Source organism: Pimephales promelas, chromosome 25 (genome assembly GCF_988280905.1).
Source record: "Pimephales promelas chromosome 25, fPimPro1.hap1.1, whole genome shotgun sequence".
In the NCBI taxonomy this organism is placed as follows: domain Eukaryota; kingdom Metazoa; phylum Chordata; class Actinopteri; order Cypriniformes; family Leuciscidae; genus Pimephales; species Pimephales promelas.
In genome coordinates this window covers 2,871,888-2,897,092 of record NC_142793.1, presented here as the reverse complement: position 1 = coordinate 2,897,092, position 25,205 = coordinate 2,871,888, and the positions used below count along the sequence as shown (strand labels likewise).

At 40.8% G+C, this 25,205-nt stretch overlaps 1 protein-coding gene across 1 annotated transcript; it reads right to left on the bottom strand.

The window, feature by feature from the left end:
• Positions 1–944: 944 nt before the first annotated feature.
• Positions 945–25,205, bottom strand: slc17a6a (solute carrier family 17 member 6a). The gene is made up of 12 exons (XM_039656765.2): positions 24,681–25,205; positions 22,824–23,079; positions 22,520–22,638; positions 20,974–21,088; positions 10,723–10,810; positions 10,554–10,640; positions 10,313–10,455; positions 7,033–7,182; positions 5,170–5,302; positions 4,958–5,068; positions 4,701–4,828; positions 945–1,396 (listed from the first exon to the last, which is right to left on the bottom strand). Exons 1-12 carry the CDS (start codon positions 24,764–24,766, stop codon positions 1,049–1,051), a joined length of 1,764 nt encoding a protein of 587 aa, XP_039512699.1. The 5' UTR covers positions 24,767–25,205; the 3' UTR covers positions 945–1,048.

The window sequence follows — 25,205 nt, the reverse complement described above, 5'->3', positions numbered from 1 at the left end:
TTCAAATAACAACATGTCAGTGCATTCAAAGTATCAAAATGTCTGGTTTGTCATTATATGGTGGTTAAAATGAAACATTTTAAATGAAGACCAGCTTAATACCACTTAAAATACAGGACTGTATTGCCAAACACACACTTGAATGTATCGTTGATGAAAAGTAGCGGAACAATTTATACAAGATTGCACTTTAAAAATTTCTCAAGTGTACTTTAGGACGTTTCAAACATTTAAAGGTTTTTCAATATATTTCACACTTATTTTAATACACATGAGTATCAGATATAGCAGTTATATTTGCAAATTTGTGCTATTAGATTCTTTCTGCACCAAGCGGTTGTCTATTTTTGCTCTACCTTCTAGGTTTATGTCCCATTTAAAGGGACCAGTTTATAATGTGTAATACAGTACATGAACATAATGATAAACAGCATTCTTTGAAGGTTTAAGTTATATAATATAGTCAAAGAACCCAAATTTTGCATATTTTCTGTAAGGTCAATGGCAAGAGCTCTTTAAACCAGAGTAAACACTTGTTTCTTTTGAACAAAACTACATGTTAATCTACTCTACTCTACTCTGATTGGTCCTCAACTACTCATCTATTAAAGTTACAGACACAAAACTAAAACAAAACCTGTAAAAAAAAAAAAAACAGCCAAGACCTGTGCTTTGATTACAGATGTCTGTGCTATTAAATATTGTCAGTTGATTAAATGTTGTAAACCACAGTAATAATTGAACATCTGTACTTTTAAAAGAAACATTTACATTGTCTTTAAACTGATTTAGCCATATAAATCCTTTGTATAATCCTAAATATGATATTTTCTATCTAATTAGCTGTATATTCTCATTTATATATCTCAATAAATTATTCCTTCTTAAATATTTTCTTTATATATTCACTTCAGATTGGACAAAGACTCTTTTTAAAAGACGTCTCTGACTCTACAGCTATGCTTGAGGATATCTCTCTTTATTTCTTTTTTTACTTTGTCTTATTTCAAAAGATTTGTTATGTTTTGACTCATTAGAAATGAAACATCTACGAGTACCCGTCTCCTCTATACGTCTGCTCGGCGTCCTCCTGGATGTATTCCTCGGATTTCTCCCAGCTTTTCGCCCATCCCCCATTGAGCTGTGTTGTGGCCCCATATGTTTTGGCGGGGCCTCCAAGACCGGCCTGGCCTCCGAAAGGAGCGCTGCTCAGCGTGATGTCACCGGTCTCCTCCGCCAACTCGTCTTCATCGATGAAGCCACACTTCTCCTCGCTGGTCTCCTCTGGATCTGCCCACGGCTGCTTTTCTCCGGACGCGAATATCCCGTAGAACACGACGCCACCGTAATGCACCAGTGAGGCGATCAGGAACACGTTCTGCCATTCCTCACGAGTCTGGGGGACAAGAAACAGACAATTTAGGGCCGGATTTACTAACAGCTTGCACCAGCGCAAACCCTCTTTTGGAGTTAAAAAAAAAAAAAAAAACTACTGTCATGATTACCTAAAGACACGCAGTGTAAAATTAGCGTTAAAGTCGTGGACGGGGTTATTTATGCGGCTGGGCTTATCGCATATGCATTAGTAGGAGTTTCCCTTTCAGAATCAACATCTATGGGAGAAGTGTATTTAAATGAATAGGTGATTTACAACTCAATTTACTGGTATTTGCACCATTATTTAATGCTAAAAAAGCTTGTCTTAAACCAGATGCTGAGTCACGCTGCTCTTGGAAGATAATGCAATTTTTGACTTTTGTAATTCAGAAAACAACAATGCAATTGTTGTAAAAATTATGTAGTTATATTTGGCTTTGTTTAAAATTGAATGCTTGTCTGTTGATCACTAACTGCAACATTATGCAACAATAAACATGTTGGGTTTTGTATGCTAGATTATTGTCACTATCATGATTCCTGTCTTGTGTGGACTTTTGTTGTTTCCTGTTCTGCCACACCAGAGCCCTCTGTGAAGATGACTGCTCTTCCAGAGTCTCGTCCCATCATCGCCGCCATTTCAGAGTCTCGTCCCATCATTGCCGCCATTCTACAGTCTCGTCCCATCATTGCCGCCCTTCCAGAGTCTCGTCATGACCGCCCTTTCAGAGTCTCGTCCATTCATTGCCACCCTTCCAGAGTCTCGTCATGACCGCTCTTTCAGAGTCTCGTCCATTCATTGCCACCCTTCCAGAGTCTCGTCACGACCACCCTTCCAGAGTCTCGTCACGACCACCCTTCCAGAGTCTCGTCCCATCATTGCCACCCTTCCAGAGTCTCGTCCCATCATTGCCACCCTTCCAGAGTCTCGTCATGACCGCTCTTTCAGAGTCTCGTCCATTCATTGCTACCCTTCCAGAGTCTCGTCACGACCGCCCTTCCCGAGTCTCGTCCCACCATTGCCGCCCTTCCAGTCTTGTCTCATCATTGCAACCCTTCCAGAGTCTCGTACCATCATTGCCGCCCTTCCAGAGTCTCGTCTCATCATTGCCACCCTGCCAGTCTCGTCACGACCGCCCTTCCAGAGTCTCGTCCCATCATTGCCACCCTTCCAGAGTCTCATCCCATCATTGCTACCCTTCCAGAGTCTCGTCACGACCGCCCTTCCCGAGTCTCGTCCCACCATTGCCGCCCTTCCAGTCTTGTCTCATCATTGCAACCCTTCCAGAGTCTCGTACCATCATTGCCGCCCTTCCAGAGTCTCGTCTCATCATTGCCACCCTGCCAGTCTCGTCACGACCGCCCTTCCAGAGTCTCGTCCCATCATTGCCACCCTTCCAGAGTCTCATCCCATCATTGCCACCCTTCCAGAGTCTCGTCACGACCGCCCTTCCAGAGTCTCGTCCCATCATTGCCACCCTTCCAGAGTCTCATCCCATCATTGCCACCCTTCCAGAGTCTCGTCACGACCGCCCTTCCAGAGTCTCGTCCCATCATTGCCGCCCTTCCAGAGTCTCGTCACGACCGCCCTTCCAGAGTCTCGTCCCATCATTGCCGCCCTTCCAGAGTCTCGTCACGACCGCCCTTCCAGAGTCTCGTCCCATCATTGCCGCCCTTCCAGAGTCTCGTCCCATCATTGCCACCCTTCCAGAGTCTCGTCACGACCGCCCTTCCAGAGTCTCGTCCCATCATTGCCGCCCTTCCAGAGTCTCATCCCATCATTGCCACCCTTCCAGAGTCTCGTCACGACCGCCCTTCCAGAGTCTCGTCCCATCATTGCCGCCCTTCCAGAGTCTCGTCCCATCATTGCCGCCCTTCCAGAGTCTCGTCCCATCATTGCCGCCCTTCCAGAGTCTCGTACCATCATTGCCGCCCTTCCAGAGTCTCGTCCCATCATTGCCGCCCTTCCAGAGTCTCGTCCCATCATTGCCGCCCTTTCAGAGTCTCGTCCCATCATTGCCACCCTTTCAGAGTCTCGTCCCATCATTGCCGCCCTTCCAGAGTCTCGTCCCATCATTGCCGCCCTTCCAGAGTCTCGTCCCATCATTGCCGCCCTTCCAGAGTCTCGTCCCATCATTGCCACCCTTCCAGAGTCTCGTCCCATCATTGCCGCCCTTCCAGAGTCTCGTACCATCATTGCCACCCTTCCAGAGTCTCGTCCCATCATTGCCGCCCTTCCAGAGTCTCGTCCCATCATTGCCGCCCTTTCAGAGTCTCGTCCCATCATTGCCGCCCTTCCAGAGTCTCGTCCCATCATTGCCGCCCTTCCAGAGTCTCGTACCATCATTGCCACCCTTCCAGAGTCTCGTCCCATCATTGCCGCCCTTTCAGAGTCTCGTCCCATCATTGCCGCCCTTTCAGAGTCTCGTCCCATCATTGCCGCCATTCCAGAGTCTCTTCCCGACCGCCCTCCCAGTGTCTTTGGACAAAATGGCCGGCGCTACGCCTCCCTAGCCTGGCCTGTTTGCTTCTGTTTCTGTGATCCTTGTGGTATTGTTCCTATGTTCTGTGTTATCGGTTTAACGTATTCCTGTATTAAACAACCTGTGTTTAGATCGTACTATTCTCTGCAATAAAGGCCTTCTGAAGCGATGCGTTCGTGTAAGAAAAATCCATTTTTAAAACTCAATCGACTTAAATAACTAGCTTCTGGCAGATGAACGTATGCATCGATTTACAGTGAAAGACTAATTCTTGAAAAATTGTTATTGCTACTTCCATGGACATCAGTGTGTATTTTGTCCAAATGTATTGTTTTACTATAGTACTTTTGTGTATTTAAATGTCTGAAACCTAAATTAAACATTATGTGTTTGAAAACACTGCAAACAGTTGTGATATATGACAAGTGCTGAGCTCGTCCGTCTCTCACTGCCAGCCAACCGCGAAAGCAGTTTTTATATAACTAATTACCTACCTTTTTTGCTAACTTATTCGGGTTTACAGTGTAAGGCATATTATTGAGAGATCTAGAGAACTGATAATATATGCATTTTATGTAAGTACAACTGTTTACTGTCTGCTTTACTGTTATAAATATCATTGATTTATATTACAAGTTATCAGAATTTAATCTCACTTTTTGGCCATATAAATAACTGCACCAAATGCTCAGTTTGGGCCTTTTTTTGTCCTCGAGTATGAGCTCCATATTCTTACTACTATATGAGCCATAAATGCCTGATTTTGTTTATTTATATGTGTATTAAAAAAAACATGATTAAATGAATAAAGAACATGTGAATAATTTCAGGATTTCTCACCTTATTTTTGGTCATAGCCCCAACAATGAGAGGGCAGACCATACCAGAAAGTGTGCCCACTCCATTAGAAATGCCCATCAGGATGCTGGCATACCTTGGCGCAATGTCCAAGTGGTTGACATTAAAACCTTAAAGAGGAGCCGGATTGAAAAAAAGAAATTCAGAACTATGGGGAAAGATTTATTTTATATATTGTTTTAAATCAAAATGGGATTTCAAAACTGTTGATGCCTATAACATGTTATAAAGCGTCTCACCTGATATAGCAAATCCGCTAAAACCAACGGCTAGCACCAGGAATGAGATGGCCACACCTTTGCTGTGAGAGAAACCAACCACTAACAGCAGCGTGGCCTCCATTCCAAACCCTACAGTCACATGGGTGGGTCAAAGGTCATACCAACAAATATTTTTTTTAATTTATTTCATAAAAGATACAAATAATGTAATCAAATACGGTCGCTCTCACCTCCGCAGTTCATGATCTTCCTGACGGTGGTGGTGGATAAGATGTTTTTTCTGCGCAGGTAGTCAGCCAGTTGGCCACCAATTGGCACGATGATGGTCATGACCAGGTGAGGTAAAGCAGAGAGCATACCGACCTGACAACAGCCAAAGAAAACATCACAATGAGGAAAACAGAAAATATAACCATTTACTAAATATACTGGTGGTACTAAATAAAACTACATGGGTTGTGTACTTTATTTTATAGACAGATGAACATTTATAGTTAAAAGTTGATGATGACATCTAACAATGCACGTACTTCAAAAAATATAATAAAGAATAAATACAAATAAAGAAGGCATAACTACTTATTACAATAGTTAATGTTTTTCACAGTCAGTAATTCATACTGTAACATTCGTTTGTTCGTTGTGTTTGAAACACTCGACGAAGTGCTAATCCTGTCATGACTTTTTGGTACATAACGGCTACCGTAGATGCAATGCCCATTTGAAAAAGCGAGACGCTGGACAGCACAATTCGTTTAAATGGAAAATACATTTTCACCACTATAAATGGCAGAAATTCCTACACATTGTCCCTTTAAATAAAATATCACAATTTGTAGTGGATGTTGAGATTTGTAATCTTGCAGATCTTTTTTATGCTCAAACAGCAACGTTACATTACACACAAACTAAAGTTGAAAAAGTGAACCAGCACAATAGGACCCCTTGAGTCCATCGGTTCATTGTCTGGTTTCGTTGAGTTTGCACCCGTTTTGCTTTATTTAATAAACCACGCTGCTATTTGGAACTACATTGCCTATCTTCATCTATATGAGACTAAAAAAATTGCAAAATGTGTAATTACAAATATTTTTGAGTACACAACATACACGTTTAAATAGAAGTATATTTTAGTTTACGATTAATGCTTGTCAGGACATTCAGCAGTACACTTTAACCATATTTCAAAGACAATTAAGAAATTACATTAATATGTAGTGGGTCAAAAAGCACTCTTAATTTCAGCTAATTTCCTTTCATAAGAATTTACACTATAATACATTATAATTTTATTCTGAATGGCATTCAATTAAGTGTCCAAAAACATTCAGGTCACACTTAAGTACTGTATATTATTTTAAAGTAGATTATTTCCATTATACCCTTTTTAAAAGTACGCTAAAAGCGTTTTAGAAAAAAGTTTTTAGACATTTTCAAGCTTATTTGCACATATTTCTCACACAAATTCAGTGTATGGCTTAAAACATAGCTTTAAGTCATTTGAACAACTTGTAAGATACTTGCATAACAACAGCTGCGATATTATGCAAATGTTCTTTAGTTTTCCACAGAAGAAAATAGTCATCCGGGTTCAGATGTTTCGGGTGAAATCACTGAAAGCCTCTACAATACAGCATCCTAAATAACCAAATGTGGCATAACAAATATCACTAAAATGGAAATCCTAAACAAGCCCTGGCTGATAAAACCCCAAAACAACTTGTAAGTCCAATCTCCCATACTGCACCTATGAGAGCGTTTGACCCGCAGAATTAAAGCAGCGGTTAAATTACTCCTGTCAGGCTTGCAGGATTTATATCACTCTCTCAGCTCAGGAGCCCAAGATCAATAACAATGTCAGCTTTCATTTATGAACGCCACTATGAACACACATTTCTGAATGCCCAACGTCTCAAATACAATCCAATACGGCGACTCAGTGAATGAGGGGTCAGACAGATAGTAATGATTCAAGCCTGGCCAGAAAGGATTGCATATGAGGACAATTCATACAGCAAACACACAAGCCTTACGAGCTGTCAAATATTGAGACTTGATTAATGCAAAAACATTTCCCCCCTAAACTCTCTCACCTTACTGATTTCAAAGCCAAACACTTCTTCAAAGTACGCCGGCTGACTGATGAGCAACAGATAGAAGGTCCAGCTCCGGCAGAAGTTGGCCACAATGATTGCATAGACCGGCATGGAGGTGAAGAACTTCCTCCAGGGTGTCTTGAATTTCTGTGGAAAAAAAGAAACATGTTAATAAATGTATAGAAAGACCTGTAGCATGAAGATTTTAAGCAATCAGAACAGTTCAACAAGCATGATTTTTTAACTACCACTTTCTAGTCCGTCTCAAGTTGAATGAATTCTGATGACAAAAAAAAAAAAACATTTTGAAAGAAACAAAGAAATAAAAATAAGATTAAACTGTAGTCGATTTTTGACCAACTTGTCACTTAATGAAGTGTTTTCAGTTTCATTTTCAACGACTTTAAAGGAGAACTCCGGCGCAAAATGAACCTTTGGTCTAATAACGCATCGGTACCTAGTCAACCGTTCTCTGAGATTTGTTTTCATGATAATCGAATGTAAAGAGTTTTATCTCTAAAAACTGTTTAGCGTATAATGCTAGTAATGGGGGCATTGAGTAAGTAAAAAGAAATCGCTAGTTTATACCATTAACAAGGCTCAAAATAGCCCCACACTAACACAGTAACATAATGAGGGTCCCTACATGCAAAACAAAGCATTGAGAACTGTGTAAGTGTACAGACCGTTTAATAAGAAGATACTTTATGAAGACAGTTCACTTCGTGTATACAGACAGGAGCCATCTTTGAAAAACAGTCTCGATAAGTCAAACCACGAACGCCGTTCATACAGTTCAGCTCGCTTAGCACGTTGTTCGGGGTTATTTCCTGTTAACTTTCTGTTGTCATGGTTTCTAGCACGTTTATCATTGGTTGTCATGGTTACTTGATTTCACACACCTGTTCCTTGTTATGCTCCTTAGTTAGTTGTGTATATAATGCCCTCATTTTCATTTACTCATTATCGGGTGATGGATGTGTTTATACTGTTTCTTTGATTCTTCGTGTTGGATTGTTCTCTTTTGGTTTGTTTAATAAATGTATGCTGTCATTTAGATCCGCTACACCTTGTCTCATCTTCTTCCTCAGCCTGAACGTTACACAGTTCCTGTATGTATTTATTTACACTCAATATTCATGTATATTCTCAAGCTGCACAACTGCCATTGACAAGAAAAGGAACCTAGAAGATTCTCAAGCTCTCAAGGGCAAAAGTGCTTTAAACACAGACAATTTGAGAAAAAAAAAAAACATGATTTGCTTCAGCACTGCTACCTTAAAGGGATACTCCACTTTTTTTGGAAATAAGCTCATTTTACACCTCCCCCAGAGTTAAACAGTTGAGTTTTACCGTTTTCTAATCCATTCAGCCAATTTTCTGATATTTCGAACTCGAAGAATATCAGTAACTAGGGATGTCCCGATACCACTTTTTCACTTCCGATACCGATACCGATGCCGCACCTTTGGCTTTTGCCGATACCGATATTAGTCCGATATTTTTTTTTTCGTGGTCCGACGTGCCGTATACGGCCCACAGGGTGGTTTATAGGTTTAACTTTGTGAAAGACAAAACAAAACAAACACAAAAGTAAACATAATACATATCTTTGGAAAGCTGAGAAACTCGTGATTCGAACGACGTAAACCATTTTAAGATACAATCAACACAGCGGGCACAATCTGTCTCTTTGTCAGACCACCAACAGCCAAAACAAACCAACACAAACTGGAAGAAACTCACCAATTAGCCATCTGTTAGTCCACATTCCAACAAAAATGGTTTGGTTTCACTGTAAAGCGTCCATACAATCCAATTTGAAGAAGTTTTTAGTCCAAAACAATTGTATATATGAATAAACATCCATGGAATGTAAATAGTAGCATTTCGCGTTAGCCGACAGCGCTATCACAACTTCGACGCACTAATGCTACGTTCACACCAGACGCGAATAGGGCGTCAGGCGCGAATGATTTCAATGTTAAGTCAATGCAAGAAAAATTCCTGCGGCGCGAATGAGGCGTGGAGCGCGGCGCGGAAGACGCGAATACGCCTCATCCGCGCGTCAAGTTGGCTGAACTTTGGCGTGAATTCGCGCCGCGTTAACCAATCAGGAGCCTAGCTGCTTGCTCACGTGGTGAAGTGTCTGGATGCTTCAATAAATTATTTTGTTAATATGACTAAATGCATGTTGGGATTATGCACAACAAAGCAAATGTTTCATCACTTAAAACATTATTTCTATATGGAGACATGTTCATTTTGTATTGAATGTTATTCATTCCATATCTAGAAATAGTATTATGTTGTAAAGACAATCAACATATGTGCATAAATTCGTGTCTGGACGTGAGAGAGAGAAAAAAATCACAGGACAGGTTAATAACTTTTGAAGGCTGGCTCTATTTATTATCAAAACAAAAATAAATGACAGCTAGATTAGATGGATGAGGGGCCGGGCGAGGGTGATCCTCGCTCAGATGCGGGACAACAGGTCATCAAACTGGGCGCGTGACAGGCGGAAGTACCGCTGACAGCGGCCGTCATCCAGCGCAGCTCCTGGAGCGAGCAAATGGTGAAACTCGCCAAACGGTTCGGCTCCGAAGGGTCCGGTGGACACAAATATACGGCGACGATGATCCCCACGCCGCTGTTCTGCTCTCCAGAGTAAATACAGAGCGGTAACTCTCTTGATGAATGCTCGGTCGACATAAAAACAATGACCGCCAACGGATTTTGATTCTGACGCGCGTCACGCGCGTAAATTTCGCTTCAAACTTTCGCTCTTGACACGCAAAGCGAGAGTGATTCTCTGCGCGCGTGTGCGTAAACACAACAATCATCACGTGACAGGCTGCGCCGCTAAACTGGATATCGCTCATATTTTTTTCTCCCCTCCGATCTCCGATCTAGCGTTCTGGGCCGGTATCGGCGCGATACCGATGCCGTGGATCGGATCGGGACATCCCTATCAGTAACCAGACAGTTTCTGGTCCCGTTGACTACCATAGTATATTTTATTTCCTACTATGGCAGTCAATGAGACCAGATACTGTCTGGTTACTGATATTCTTCTAAATATCAGAAAATCATCTGAATGGATTCGAAAATGGTAAAACTCAACTGTTTAACTCTGGGGGAGTTGTACGTATAATGAGCCTATTTCCAAAAAAGTGGAGTATCCCTTTAAAGCTAATAGACATGGACTGATACCCAAATTTGATTTCATGGGATCTTCGGATTTCTCCAGGAGAAACCACACAAGAAAACGTACCTCAGACGGCCCAAGTAGATTGGCACTTTCTCCAATACTCTCCTCTATGTAAGTTCTCTCTTCATCTGTGATGGTGGGATGATCTGCTGGGCTCTCATATGAAACCAGAATCCAAAACATGTACCAGAAAATCCCAAAACACCCTGTAGTCCAATGGAGAGAAAATCATGGAGAACAAGTACACACAAAAAATAACATTCTGTTATCATTTCAGAGTTCGCAGTCAAGATTATAAACCTACCATATATATAGAAGACAGAAGACCATCCTGAGTACTGGACTAATATTCCTGCCAGCGGCATGGCGATCACAGCACCCGCGTACGAACCTGAAACAGGGCGTTTGTAATGGTTTTATTTTGGGTATGGTGTGTTGTTGTGTATGCTTTTAAAAAGGCAAACTGTATTTACCACAAAAAGAGGTGGTTGCTAGGCGACTTCTCTCAAGGGGTGGAGCCCACTTGCTCCAAATTCCATGGCATGCTGGGTAGGTCACACCCTGGACACAATATTTGATATGTATTACAATATGTATACATTAAAAAAAGATACCTAGATATTACGGAGCCCCTCTAGTCCCACTTTGGTAAAAAAAAATTAATTATAACTATCTTATGGCCTCAAGATAGTAACTCGTGGCCTCAAGATACTAACTCGTGGCCTCAAGATAGTATACATATACATTAAATTAAAATATACATTAAAAAAAGATACCTAGATATTACGGAGCCCCTCTAGTCCCACTTTGGTAAAAAAAATTAATTATAACTATCTTATGGCCTCAAGATAGTAACTCGTGGCCTCAAGATAGTAACTCGTGGCCTCAAGATAGTAACTCGTGGCCTCAAGATAGTAACTTGTGGCCTCAAGATAGTAACTCGTGGCCTCAAGATAGTAACTCGTGGCCACAAGATAGTAACTCGTGGCCTCAAGATAGTAACTCGTGGCCTCAAGATAGTAACTCGTGGCCTCAAGATACTAACTCGTGGCCTCAAGATACTAACTCGTGGCCTCAAGATACTAACTCGTGGCCACAAGATACTAACTCGTGGCCACAAGATAGTAACTCGTGGCCTCAAGATACTAACTCGTGGCCTCAAGATACTAACTCGTGGCCTCAAGATACTAACTCGTGGCCTCAAGATACTAACTCGTGGCCTCAAGATACTAACTCGTGGCCACAAGATAGTAACTCGTGGCCTCAAGATACTAACTCGTGGCCACAAGATACTAACTCGTGGCCTCAAGATAGTAACTCGTGGCCACAAGATAGTAACTCGTGGCCTCAAGATAGTAACTCGTGGCCTCAAGATACTAACTCGTTGCCACAAGATAGTAACTCGTGGGCACAAGATACTAACTTGTGGCCTCAAGATAGTAACTCGTGGCCACAAGATAGTAACTCGTGGCCTCAAGATAGTAACTCGTGGCCTCAAGATAGTAACTCGTGGCCACAAGATAGTAACTCGTGGCCTCAAGATAGTAACTCGTGGCCACAAGATAGTAACTCGTGGCCACAAGATAGTAACTCGTGGCCACAAGATAGTAACTCGTGGCCTCAAGATAGTAACTCGTGGCCTCAAGATAGTAACTCGTGGCCACAAGATAGTAACTCGTGGCCACAAGATAGTAACTCGTGGCCTCAAGATAGTAACTCGTGGCCACAAGATAGTAACTCGTGGCCTCAAGATAGTAACTCGTGGCCACAAGATAGTAACTCGTGGCCACAAGATAGTAACTCGTGGCCACAAGATAGTAACTCGTGGCCTCAAGATAGTAACTCGTGGCCTCAAGATAGTAACTCGTGGCCTCAAGATACTAACTCGTTGCCACAAGATAGTAACTCGTGGGCACAAGATACTAACTTGTGGCCTCAAGATAGTAACTCGTGGCCACAAGATACTAACTCGTGGCCACAAGATACTAACTCGTGGCCACAAGATACTAACTCGTGACCTCAAGATAGTAACTCGTGGCCTCAAGATACTAACTCGTTGCCACAAGACAGTAACTCGTGGGCACAAGATACTAACTCGTGGCCACAAGATACTAACTCCTGGCCTCAAGATACTAACTCGTGGCCTCAAGATACTAACTCGTGGCCACAAGATAGTAACTCGTGGCCACAAGATAGTAACTCGTGGCCTCAAGATACTAACTCGTGGCCTCAAGATACTAACTCGTGGCCACAAGATAGTAACTCGTGGCCACAAGATAGTAACTCGTGGCCTCAAGATACTAACTCGTGGCCTCAAGATACTAACTCGTGGCCACAAGATACTAACTCGTGGCCACAAGATAGTAACTCGTGGCCACAAGATAGTAACTCGTGGCCACAAGATAGTAACTCGTGGCCTCAAGATACTAACTCGTGGCCTCAAGATACTAACTCGTGGCCACAAGATAGTAACTCGTGGCCTCAAGATAGTAACTCGTGGCCTCAAGATACTAACTCGTGGCCACAAGATACTAACTCGTGGCCTCAAGATAGTAACTCGTGGCCACAAGATAGTAACTCGTGGCCTCAAGATAGTAACTCGTGGCCACAAGATAGTAACTCGTGGCCACAAGATAGTAACTCGTGGCCTCAAGATAGTAACTCGTGGCCACAAGATAGTAACTCGTGGCCTCAAGATACTAACTCGTTGCCACAAGATAGTAACTCGTGGGCACAGGATACTAACTCGTGGCCTCAAGATACTAACTCGTTGCCACAAGATAGTAACTCGTGGCCACAAGATACTAACTCGTGGCCACAAGATACTAACTCGTGGCCACAAGATACTAACTCGTGGCCACAAGATACTAACTCGTGGCCACAAGATACTAACTCGTGGCCTCAAGATACTAACTCGTGGCCACAAGATAGTAACTCGTGGCCTCAAGATAGTAACTCGTGGCCTCAAGATACTAACTCGTGGCCACAAGATACTAACTCGTGGCCTCAAGATAGTAACTCGTGGCCACAAGATAGTAACTCGTGGCCTCAAGATAGTAACTCGTGGCCACAAGATAGTAACTCGTGGCCACAAGATAGTAACTCGTGGCCTCAAGATAGTAACTCGTGGCCACAAGATAGTAACTCGTGGCCTCAAGATACTAACTCGTTGCCACAAGATAGTAACTCGTGGGCACAGGATACTAACTCGTGGCCTCAAGATACTAACTCGTTGCCACAAGATAGTAACTCGTGGCCACAAGATACTAACTCGTGGCCACAAGATACTAACTCGTGGCCACAAGATACTAACTCGTGGCCACAAGATACTAACTCGTGGCCACAAGATACTAACTCGTGGCCTCAAGATACTAACTCGTGGCCACAAGATACTAACTCGTGGCCACAAGATACTAACTCGTGGCCACAAGATAGTAACTCGTGGCCTCAAGATACTAACTCGTGGCCTCAAGATACTAACTCGTGGCCTCAAGATAGTAACTCGTGGCCTCAAGATACTAACTCGTGGCCTCAAGATACTAACTCGTGGCCACAAGATAGTAACTCGTGGCCTCAAGATAACTCGTGGCCTCAAGATAATAACTCGTGGCCTCAAGATACTAACTCGTGGCCTCAAGATACTAACTCGTGGCCACAAGATAGTAACTCGTGGCCTCAAGATAACTCGTGGCCTCAAGATAGTAACTCGTGGCCTCAAGATAGTAACTCGTGGCCTCAAGATACTAACTCGTGGCCTCAAGATAACTCGTGGCCTCAAGATAGTAACTCGTGGCCACAAGATAGTAACTCGTGGCCTCAAGATAGTAACTCGTGGCCTCAAGATAGTAACTCGTGGCCACAAGATAGTAACTCGTGGCCTCAAGATACTAACTCGTTGCCACAAGATAGTAACTCGTGGGCACAGGATACTAACTCGTGGCCTCAAGATACTAACTCGTTGCCACAAGATAGTAACTCGTGGCCACAAGATACTAACTCGTGGCCACAAGATACTAACTCGTGGCCACAAGATACTAACTCGTGGCCACAAGATACTAACTCGTGGCCTCAAGATACTAACTCGTGGCCTCAAGATACTAACTCGTGGCCACAAGATACTAACTCGTGGCCACAAGATACTAACTCGTGGCCACAAGATACTAACTCGTGGCCACAAGATACTAACTCGTGGCCACAAGATACTAACTCGTGGCCTCAAGATACTAACTCGTGGCCTCAAGATACTAACTCGTGGCCTCAAGATACTAACTCGTGGCCTCAAGATACTAACTTGTGGCCTCAAGATACTAACTCGTGGCCACAAGATAGTAACTCGTGGCCTCAAGATAACTCGTGGCCTCAAGATAATAACTCGTGGCCTCAAGATACTAACTCGTGGCCTCAAGATACTAACTCGTGGCCACAAGATAGTAACTCGTGGCCTCAAGATAACTCGTGGCCTCAAGATAGTAACTCGTGGCCTCAAGATACTAACTCGTGGCCTCAAGATACTAACTCGTGGCCACAAGATAGTAACTCGTGGCCTCAAGATAGTAACTCGTGGCCTCAAGATAGTAACTCGTGGCCTCAAGATAGTAACTCGTGGCCTCAAGATACTAACTCGTGGCCTCAAGATACTAACTCGTGGCCTCAAGATAGAGTTAGTTAGTTATAGTTATAATTAATTTTTTTTACCAAAGTGGGACTAGAGGGGCTCCGTAGATATGCAAATATACTGTACATAAAAGAAAGATTTTAAATATTTTCATCACATAATGTAGACATGGTCAATACAAATCGGCTGAAGTTCAAACTGAGCATCAGAATGGGGAAGAAGGGAGATTTAAGTGACTTTGACCCTGGTGCCAACTATGGTCGCAAGTTCCGTCGTTATCAACATAGTTCAACGAGTCGGTGTTTCCCGAAGCCATCGTTCCAATAAACATTCGCAAACAACATCGCAAAGTTGTGTGGTTTGAACGACAGCTCTCGACCTGTGGTTAGAGGCATCGTTTCTATATCGCATCACATTTGGACGTAATAAATCCTTATCTTGAGCTGACATTCAGTACAACCGGTGCCTATAATTTAAAAATTAGAATGCATACAAATGTACTTTACGTCTTTTAGTTTTTCAAAAGATTTAAAGTTCCGTATTTGAAGAGTGCGCATGTGCGAACGTGCTCTACTATTTTGAACGAGCCAAATATTGAGTCTGGTAATAAAACAAAACAACTGAGAACAATTAGAAATAGTCCTCAGATGACATGTCTGTAAATATTAACAAATCTAGCGGTAATTGGATCTCAAACAGTTTCATTAAAAGTAGTTATTACTCCACAACGTGCGAAACCAACGTGGTTGAACGATACTTTGCGCAAATGGGTTTCGGGAAACAGTCGTGACTAGCTTGATTTCTCCAACGATGCATCGTACTATGGTAGTGAAGCAGCGAACTACACAGTTGTACGGGAAACGCACCCCAGACTGGTTGAGCTGATAGAAAGGCAACAGTGACTCAAATAAACACTCGTCACAGCCGAGGTCAGCAGGAGAGCATCTCAGAATGAACAACGCGTCCAACCTCCTGTCAGACGAGAACTGAAATTGAGGCTACAACTCATACGGGTTCAACAAAATCGGACAATAGAATATTGCCTGGTCTGACAAGTGTCGATCATAGCTGTCAACACACAGCAAATTCTGTTTTTTTGAATAAACTCCCTGTTAGTTAAAATCAACTCAATCTGAGTGTACATGTGAGACCATCAATTAGACTCCAGCGCAGAGGTAAAATAACTCTGCTCTTGGAGTTGAATTTAACACTTTTTTCAGAGTTAAAATGGAGTTAAAATACTAATCCTACAGAGAGTAAATATAACTCTAAAATTAATTATATAAACTCATTACCAGTGTTACCAGTTTAGTTTAACACTTCTTAGAGTTAACATTTATTTAACACAATATAATGTTTTGTGTGGAAATTACTACACTGGACACCATACTCTTGATTTACTGCCTTTATTTGAGCAAATCCATTTGGTTCAGACTTGAGGAGGAGTAACCTTCAACCGATTGCTGCAGGACAGTCGTCTGAAGATCACAAAAACAACAGCATGAGGCATAATATAATCTAGCACCATTCATTGATTTGAGAATGCAAAAATATATAAGCTGAAAATCACGCACATCGTGGGTCACCACTAATATAGCCTAACGTTACAATTCAATTGCCTGTAATGCATTGATGCATTAATTTCACGGCAAAACACTCATTTTCAGAAACACGGTGAATGGAAAGACGGTTAGCTAATGTTAACTCGTTTACATCGACAAAAAACCCACGCAAATAGCCATTTCAAAATTTGAAACAAGTAATTTAAACATGCGTTCAACAGCAAGTTTGTCATGGTCGTTGACGTTAATTAGTAAACAAACTAGCCTGTAACGTAACAGCTAGTTACGCGATGACCAAACGTGTTTGTTAGAAAATATATTTTTTAAATAGTTTTATATAAGTTACACTTTTACCTACCGACGAAGCATAAGTCCATTATTCCTTTGTGCAGCGGCAGGGTCGTGTCGTGGCGCACTTCTCAAAAATAACTCCAGGTGTGTTAAAACACGCTCCTGAACACCAATGAATGAACTCCAAAATACAACACAGCGGGGGAGTATCCAATAACACAAACCGTAGTCAGAGTTAAAAAAAAAAAAACTCCAAAAAATTAACTCTTTCACACTTTTTTGCCTAACTCATGATTTTTCAACTGTGCATTGAACAGTGAAAATAAGGGAGTGTAGCAAGGTTCAGGGAAGAAGGAGGCAGGAACCGGATGACAATCAAAAATACAACTTTATTTAAACGAAATAAACAAATTACCTGCCAGCAGTTCCTCACGGAGCTTTGACAAACGCATAACAATATGACAAACGCGACAGCGAAACATCTTGATAAAAGACAACTGTTATGGAGTGGTTTTGCAGAGCAAATCGGCGCCATCTAATGTCAGGGAATGAATTTGCATGTTCACTCGGCTCATCGTCAGCGAAAATCGCTTGGGTGTGAACACAAAAAGCGCGTTGAAAAACGCTGACGAATAACGTGCGCTGATATTCATCCCGGTGTGTACGGGAACAGAACCAACATGAATGTATTGCAGATATCATTAAATCAAGATTTTAAGTACATAATTAGAGAATTTTAGTCTGATTGATGGGAATCAGAATGCCATCCAGACTGGCGAGAGGAGGATCTGGGAATGTAGGAGGGAAATGTGAACACGTCACGACTATGGATCCGCTGAGAGTCCGCTGATGCGAGTAAGTCGCACAGAACTTTGAAATTGGTCGTGAAGCAACCGTTACCCTAGGATATTCACAATGGTAAATTAATGATTTTAATAAATGTAATGCACGCATGAATATATCTACACAAAACAAATGACCCTCAATTCATCTCAAATAAAAATACAGTAGTATAAATATTGGTTTAATAATTATAAAATATATTTTCTGCTATAGTTAATTATAACCAACATTTTACAGAGCGAGCGGTTACAGAAAAACATTAAAGAGTTAAAATATTGGTAATTCTAGCCTCGCGCTCATAGTTTTTAGAATACATCACTTCCGGTTGGCCGGTCGCATACGGTCTAGCCGCAGACGTTCAGATATTTCAACGGAACAGCTCAAAACGGATCCGAATTTTCCGCATACGCATATGATCGGAACTCCCCGCAGCTCCCGTACGACTCTCCATTGGAAATGAATGACTTCCGGTCCGACGGCGGTCGTTTGTTGTTTGCAGTGGAAAGGCGGCTTAACGTGACCTGCCGGATCTGACGCTACGCTTATGCAATAAAACAAATAAAAAAAAATGTAAAAGCTCTACAACAAAAGTTCTTAAGAAATACCTTACAAGGGGTCATAAAAAACAGATAAATATAACCCTGAACAAATTAACAGTAACGCAATTCAAATAAGGATTAATGATCCATGCATGCAGACTTGCGCAAACGCAGCAGATCAGATCTGATTCACCACAAACACACTAATGCTGCCCATTAAATCTTCATTACTAGCTAATTGTCACAGAATCAGTCACTGATAGACACAAATTGCTGCAGCCAGCAAAGGAGAGCACATCCGCAGAGCCAATGTCAATACACACAACACAAGCTAGTGTGGTTACAATAACCTCAAATGGGTTTTAATTCATGTACAGTCAGCACTCATCATACACTGAACAATAGTGTCGAATAGCAGGCGACCGGCGCACAGACAAAGCCAGCAAGCAGCTGCTAATACTCTTTCAGTGTTCATCTTTTGAGTTTTGTTTGAATAAGAGATGACATCAGAAGTCAGTAAACTCTCCCTTTCAAGCGTCTCATAATTTGTTTGTTCACTCCTGTGCTTTCGGTGTGTCTGCTGATACAGTGATGCAACTATTTTTGGTTCCCCAAAGAACTTTTCAGTGAACAGTTCTTAACAGAACCATTTTTTTTATTAGTGAAGAACATTTTCTTATTAATAATCTGAACCGTTTTCCAGTTGTTCCAAGGATGTTGGAGGTTCTGTGTGAAACCATCGATGCCAATAAAGAACCTTTATAAAGAACCTGGGACGTCCTACCTTTTTCAAGGAGGAAGATCAAGGAATCGGTTATACACTCTCAGAATAAAAGGTACAAAAGCGGTCACTGGGGCTGTACCTTTTCAAAAGGTACACTTTAGTACCCAAAGGCTGTATATTGGTACCTTAGTGGTACATATTAGCACCTAAAATGTACATATTAACACCTAAAATGTACATATTAGTACCTAAAATATATATTAGTACCTAAAATGTACATATTAGCACCTGAAATTTACATATTAACACCTGACATGTACTTATTAGTACCTAAAATGTACTTATTAGCACCTGAAATGTACATATTAAGACCTAAAATGTACTTATTAGCACCTAAAATGTACATATTAACACCTAAAATGTACATATTAACACCTAAAATTTACATATTAGCACCTAAAATGGACATATTAGCACCTAAAATGTACAAATTAGCATTTGAAATGTACAAATTAGCACCTGAAATGTACATATTAGCACCTAAAATGTACAAATTAGCACCTGAAATGTACATATTAACACCTAAAATGGACATATTAGCACCTAAAATGTACAAATTAGCACCTAAAATGGACAAAAGTTTACCTTTTGAATAGGTACAGCCCCAGTGACAGCTTTTGTACCTTTTTTCTGAGAGTGTAGAGGCAATACACAAATCCACCACACTACACAAAACGGGTGTTCTGTGTGTTGGTGTAAAATACATGGTTCAAAACCATCTTACTTTTATGAATTATTTTTATGAATTCTATTCAGGTAGATTTCAATATAATTTTGAAATACAAAATTCTTTCTGAAAAGTTCATCCTGAAAAGAAAAAAGATATTTCTCACTTTAATGACTTGATTTCTTCATAAAGAAGAGATATTTTGAAGATATGTGTAAAGTCAATGGGGTCCAAAATATTTCTTTTGTGTTTCAGATTTAAAAAAGGTAGTGAGGAATGACATTTTAGGTGAACTATCCCTCCAAGCACTCCCCAAGATTTAAAACTTTGAGCTTTATTATTTAAGGAAATCCACGTTGAACTGTTAAAAATGTATTGATATGCATATTATATTCTTTACATGTCTTTCTTTCTTCACTCGTAAAGAAATTAAGGTTTTTGATTAAAGCATTCCAGGATTTTTTCCCATATAATGGACTTCAATGGGGTCCAAACGGTTCAAGGTCCAAAAGACAGTTTCAGTACAAACTGCAAACTATTCAAAGGGCTTTAAACGATTCCAGACAATGAATAAGGGTCTTATCAAGCGAAACGATCACTCATTTAATAAATAAATGACAAAGTTTAAGTTTTATAAGCTCAAATGGTCGCCTTGCTCTGACGCACGTTTGTGACTCTCCAGTTCGAACTCGTTCATCAAAATGAACGAATCTTTTTCCGAGTCAATTTGTTCGTTTCGTTCGTTGAATTAACCAAATGACTCGGAAAAAGATTTGTTCATTTTGATGAACGAGTTCGAACAGGAGAGTCACGAACGCGCATCACAGAAGAGAGCAAGGCGAGCATTTGTGCTTATAAAACTTAAACTTTGTTATTTATTTATTAAATGAGCGATCGTTTCGCTTGATAAGACCCTTATTCATCGTCTGGAATCATTTAAAGCCCTTTGAACAGATTGCACTGAAAGTGTCTTTTGGACCTTGAACCATTTGGTCCCCATTGAAGTCCATTATATGGAGAAAATCCTGGAATGTTTTCATCAAAAACCTTGATTTCTTTCCGACTGAAGAAAGAAAGACGTGGACATCTTGGATGACATGGGGGTGAGTAAATTATCAGCAAAAGTTTTTTTCATAAGTGAACTACTCCTTTAATGGCAATACTTCGTTTTTTATTGTGCCTTTTGTTGTAACATTCATCTGTGTGTAACGACTTGAGTGCATTACTGTAATCACAATTTTGATTTGTTCTGAACAGAGAAATGAGTAGAAATTATTTCCAGTTTGTTCAGTTAAACTTGACCCCAATAATATTTCAACATCTGGTTGCTATGGGGGGCTGAACCTGTTATATGGTGTAAATGCTCTGTTAAATAATTAAACAGTGATTTGATAAGCATATGGATTAAAAGAACGACTCTTACTTCCACCAGGCCCTGCAGGATCCTGACGAACATGACACAGCCGTAGTGCACTCGTGCAGCCGAGGGGATGAACATGTTGAGTGTGGCCGTCAGCAGGATAGCAGCACCAAACACCCTGAACCACAGAAAAACAAGGTGTTATGGGTAATGACTCAAAATCATGGGCACCCGTCGAACTGTAAACTGCACCAGATCGGCAGTGACTGAAGAAACTGAGCAGGAAATACATGCCAAGAGCCGATTTACTCAGTTCAACCCGAAGGCATCGGTGTGTAGTAGAGAAATCATTCGAAAAACACTCAAAGGCAGGAAAACATGTTTTATTAATTGTGTGTGGAATCTAATTTACAGAGCTGCAACCATCTGGTTTAATGAGTGAAATCAAATTCATGTTCGTGAAATTGACATCTTGAAATTCTAAAGCCAAGATGCAAGGACAATGAAATCAAAAATCTACATTTAAACTTCTGGACTTGTTCCAAATGCAGGCTCGCAATGCGCACTTGCTTAAAGGGATAGTTCACTTTGAAATTAATTTTTGATATGTTTTATCTTTCCTCAAGGGCGTCCAAGATTTAGGTGTCTTGGTTTCCACAGTATTTTCAATTTTGATTTTTTTTAGATCAAACCGTTCTTGTCTGTCAGTCATATAGTGGAGGTCTATGGTCACCACCTCAAAGAGCATGCACAGAGAAGTCCAAATTAAACATGATTTAATGACTCGTAAATGTAAGTACACATTGATGGCCTAAGACACGAAACGAGCGGTTTGTGTGAGAAAACGAACAGTATTTATATCGTTTTACCTCTTGTAACCACAGCCACAAAGCGCCCGCGCCCTCAGATCACGGCGCGGGCGCTTTGTGGCTGTGGAAGAGGTAAAAACGATATGAATACTGTTCGTTTTCTCACATAAACTGCTCTTTTCGTGTCTTAGGCCATCAATATGTCATTAAATCATGTTTAATCTGGACTTCTCTGTGCATGCTCTTTGAGGTGGTGACCATAGACCTCCATTATATGACTGACAGACAAGAACGGTTTGACCTAAAAATATCAAAATTGAAAATACTGCAGAAACAAAGACACCTACATCTTGGACGCCCTTGAGGTAAGATAAAACACACCAAAAATGAATTTCAAAGTGAACTATCCCTTTAATTTACAACATTTAAAAAAACGCAATCTACATATAGCATATTATATATATACATATAGCTATACTGTATATATAGCTAGCCTATTTGAACAGGTCCTATGTAAAAATATGAGTGTATATCAGTCAAAGGGGGCTCTTTTGTGCCTCGGAAGCGCGAACACACGCGATCCTGTCCGCTGGTTAATGAGGTCTCCAGAGGAAAGCGTGTCTCTTCTGCATTCAGGGTTCATGGCAACCAAATAAAGCTCAGACAGGGAAGCATGTGGCCTTTCAACCTAATATAAACACCTATGTGATATAAATGTCTAGGCTATTTGTAAATATATAAATTGTGAAAATTAAACGTATTATAGCACATTTAGTTTCTAAATGCGTGTGGTGAGTTACCTGTTGGCAGCCAGTCGTGAGGATATGTATCCACCTGGGATCTGTGTCACTATATAGCCCCAGAAAAACGAGCCGTGGATCATTCCCACCGTCTCCGGATCCCAGTTAAACTTCGCTTTCTTATGGGGAAAATAAATGTATAACGCACGGTTAATTCAGCTGTCATTTTATAAACATGTATGTGTAACTTGAAATGCTTTCAGAGGAACATTTTCCCATTAGTGTTTCCACATAAAATGTAGATGTTTTTGAATTAGTGGAAGTGTGTCTTCACATGAGGATGCTCTGAGTGACTCAGGCTCACCTCTGTGATTATGATCTTGCCGTCTTTGTGAATGGTGCTGTTGTTGACCATGCCGACGATCGCGACTCCGAGGTTACAGCGGATCCCGAACGAGATGCAGAAGCCGAGGCCGCTCATGATGGCGATGATGTAGCGGCGCGGGAGCCCGAAGCACGTGCAGTCGCATAGAGGCGCTTTCTTCTCTTTCATTTGCGCGGGACGCCCATCTTCCGTCAGCTCGATCACCTCACCCGTTTTCTGCTTCTTCTCCATCACCCTGTGAAGATACAGCATTAGCCTACTCACTTTCTACACACGCACAAAAAATAATCTATAATTGTGTGTGTTTGTTCGTGTGGAGTGTCCTTGGAACGCCCAACAAATTTAGGTTCTGGGAACGTTAGTTTTTGGTTCCCAGAACTTTCCCTTAAGGTTAAGGGAACGTTCCCGGAACATTCTCCTTACGTTATAAAAATGGAAGCTAAAAATAACCTACATGTAACGTTCCTATAACGTTCTTGTTTGTTTCCCAAAAAAAAATAACCCCATGGGACCATTCGGGAACGTTAGGGGAACGTTTGCTACTGAATAAATAATAATAAAAAAAAATAGGGGGAAATAATCATAAGGCTAAACTACAACATTCGAATATTCGATCATCTCACAAAAACGTCACTGTAGGCTGTAAATTTCGAAAGGAACGTTATGGCTAGTCGAACGTTATTCTGTTTGCTAGACTATAGCCTACACAAATACATAACATATCTCTGTTAATAACAGATAGGCCTACATATATGTATTTTTTTTTTCATTCAATTAATTCTATTAATTGTAGGCTATTCCGTTTTTGGATACGATGTTATCATGTTTGTTTATTTTATTGAATAATTAACCATCAAGCATTCAGCAAAAGGACAAACAGAGTTATACATCACGATTTGGCAAACTGAGTTATTTGCACCGCATTGCAGCATTTTATCTCTTACATCCTTATAGAAATACATATCTATTTAAATGCAGACGTGACCATATTTAGCCTTTTTTGCTTTTCAACACATTTTACGGCTACTTCAACACTTACATATAGGCTAAATGGGAAAAAAGATTATAACAAACGAAATAGCCTACAATAAATATCGTTCTATATAATGCTGTGTTTAGATTAACCGTTGTGTATCAGATCATAGTGAAGTCTTTTTTTCTTTCTGTGATGAAAACCATTCACTGATTCGTTCCGACTCTGATCGTTTCATAACCACTGGCCTACAATGAAATAATCAAAATACAAAACGCTCTTAAACATGTTTTCATTGCACGGTTTCTATACAATAGCCTACAAATAATTTACACGATTAAGTAAAACGGAAAAGCAGTGATTCTATTCTGAAATTTAATTATACTAAAATAAATAGACTAGTCTACATTTTTTGAGCGTTTTTTAACGTTTAAAACGAACGAATAATAACGTTACTGATTTAATTAAAGGGATTTATAGCTCGTCATGTCACGACTTTCTTTCATGAATTATTAATTGATTCAGGAGCGCTGTGGGCAGAGGAACGATCCTCGGAGGAATCTCTAGATCTACACACGATCGAATCACGATCTTTAATGCACACATCATTTCTGTCGTATTTTCTCCTAACGAAAATCACGAAAAAAACGTGCCACACTTCACATTGTTTAATCGCTATAAATGATGCGTTATTTTGCCATTTCTGTGTAGCTAGGGAGGGGAAATAGGCTATTTGAATTTCTGTAGACATGAATATTGTACTTTGACATCGAGATAAAAAATTTTTTTTGTACAAATTTTTCCTGTCTTCATTTTTTTCTTTTTTTCTTTTTTTTTTTGAATGAAAGGGGCTGATAGCCTACCTGTGCATGTGTCCCAGGGTTTTCCCGGCCAGATTCCTCAATCTCTCCTTACCGGGAGCCAAAACTCGTTCCTTCACCGTATCCATCTCCAAAAATAATATTCCACTCAATATGAATAAGAGATTTTAATTTGAATTGGCTGTAAGATATTTCAGCATATTCCTTGAGTGTGGAAACCTGAGCAGTATTTTATGACCCAGTAAAAAAAATGCGTTTTTATTCCGTGTAGACGATTTACAAAACACCAAGATCAATCAATCAATTAAAATCTTGTTCCACAGTCACTGAAATGTCTTTCGAAACTCCCTTTCCGACTTCTGTTATTCCTCGCTTTTCCATTTTGTCGATAATCACAAACGAGAATAATCCATCAGAATTCACCCTTGAAATAGAGAATGAGAAAAATGAAAAAGACAGATGAAGAAAAAATAAACGTGGAGCGGTGGAAGCCAGCACTAGGTGCGGGAGCGCGTTCGGGACCACGGACAGGGAAAGCGCGCGTCCGTCCAGCTGTGCATGAACCCG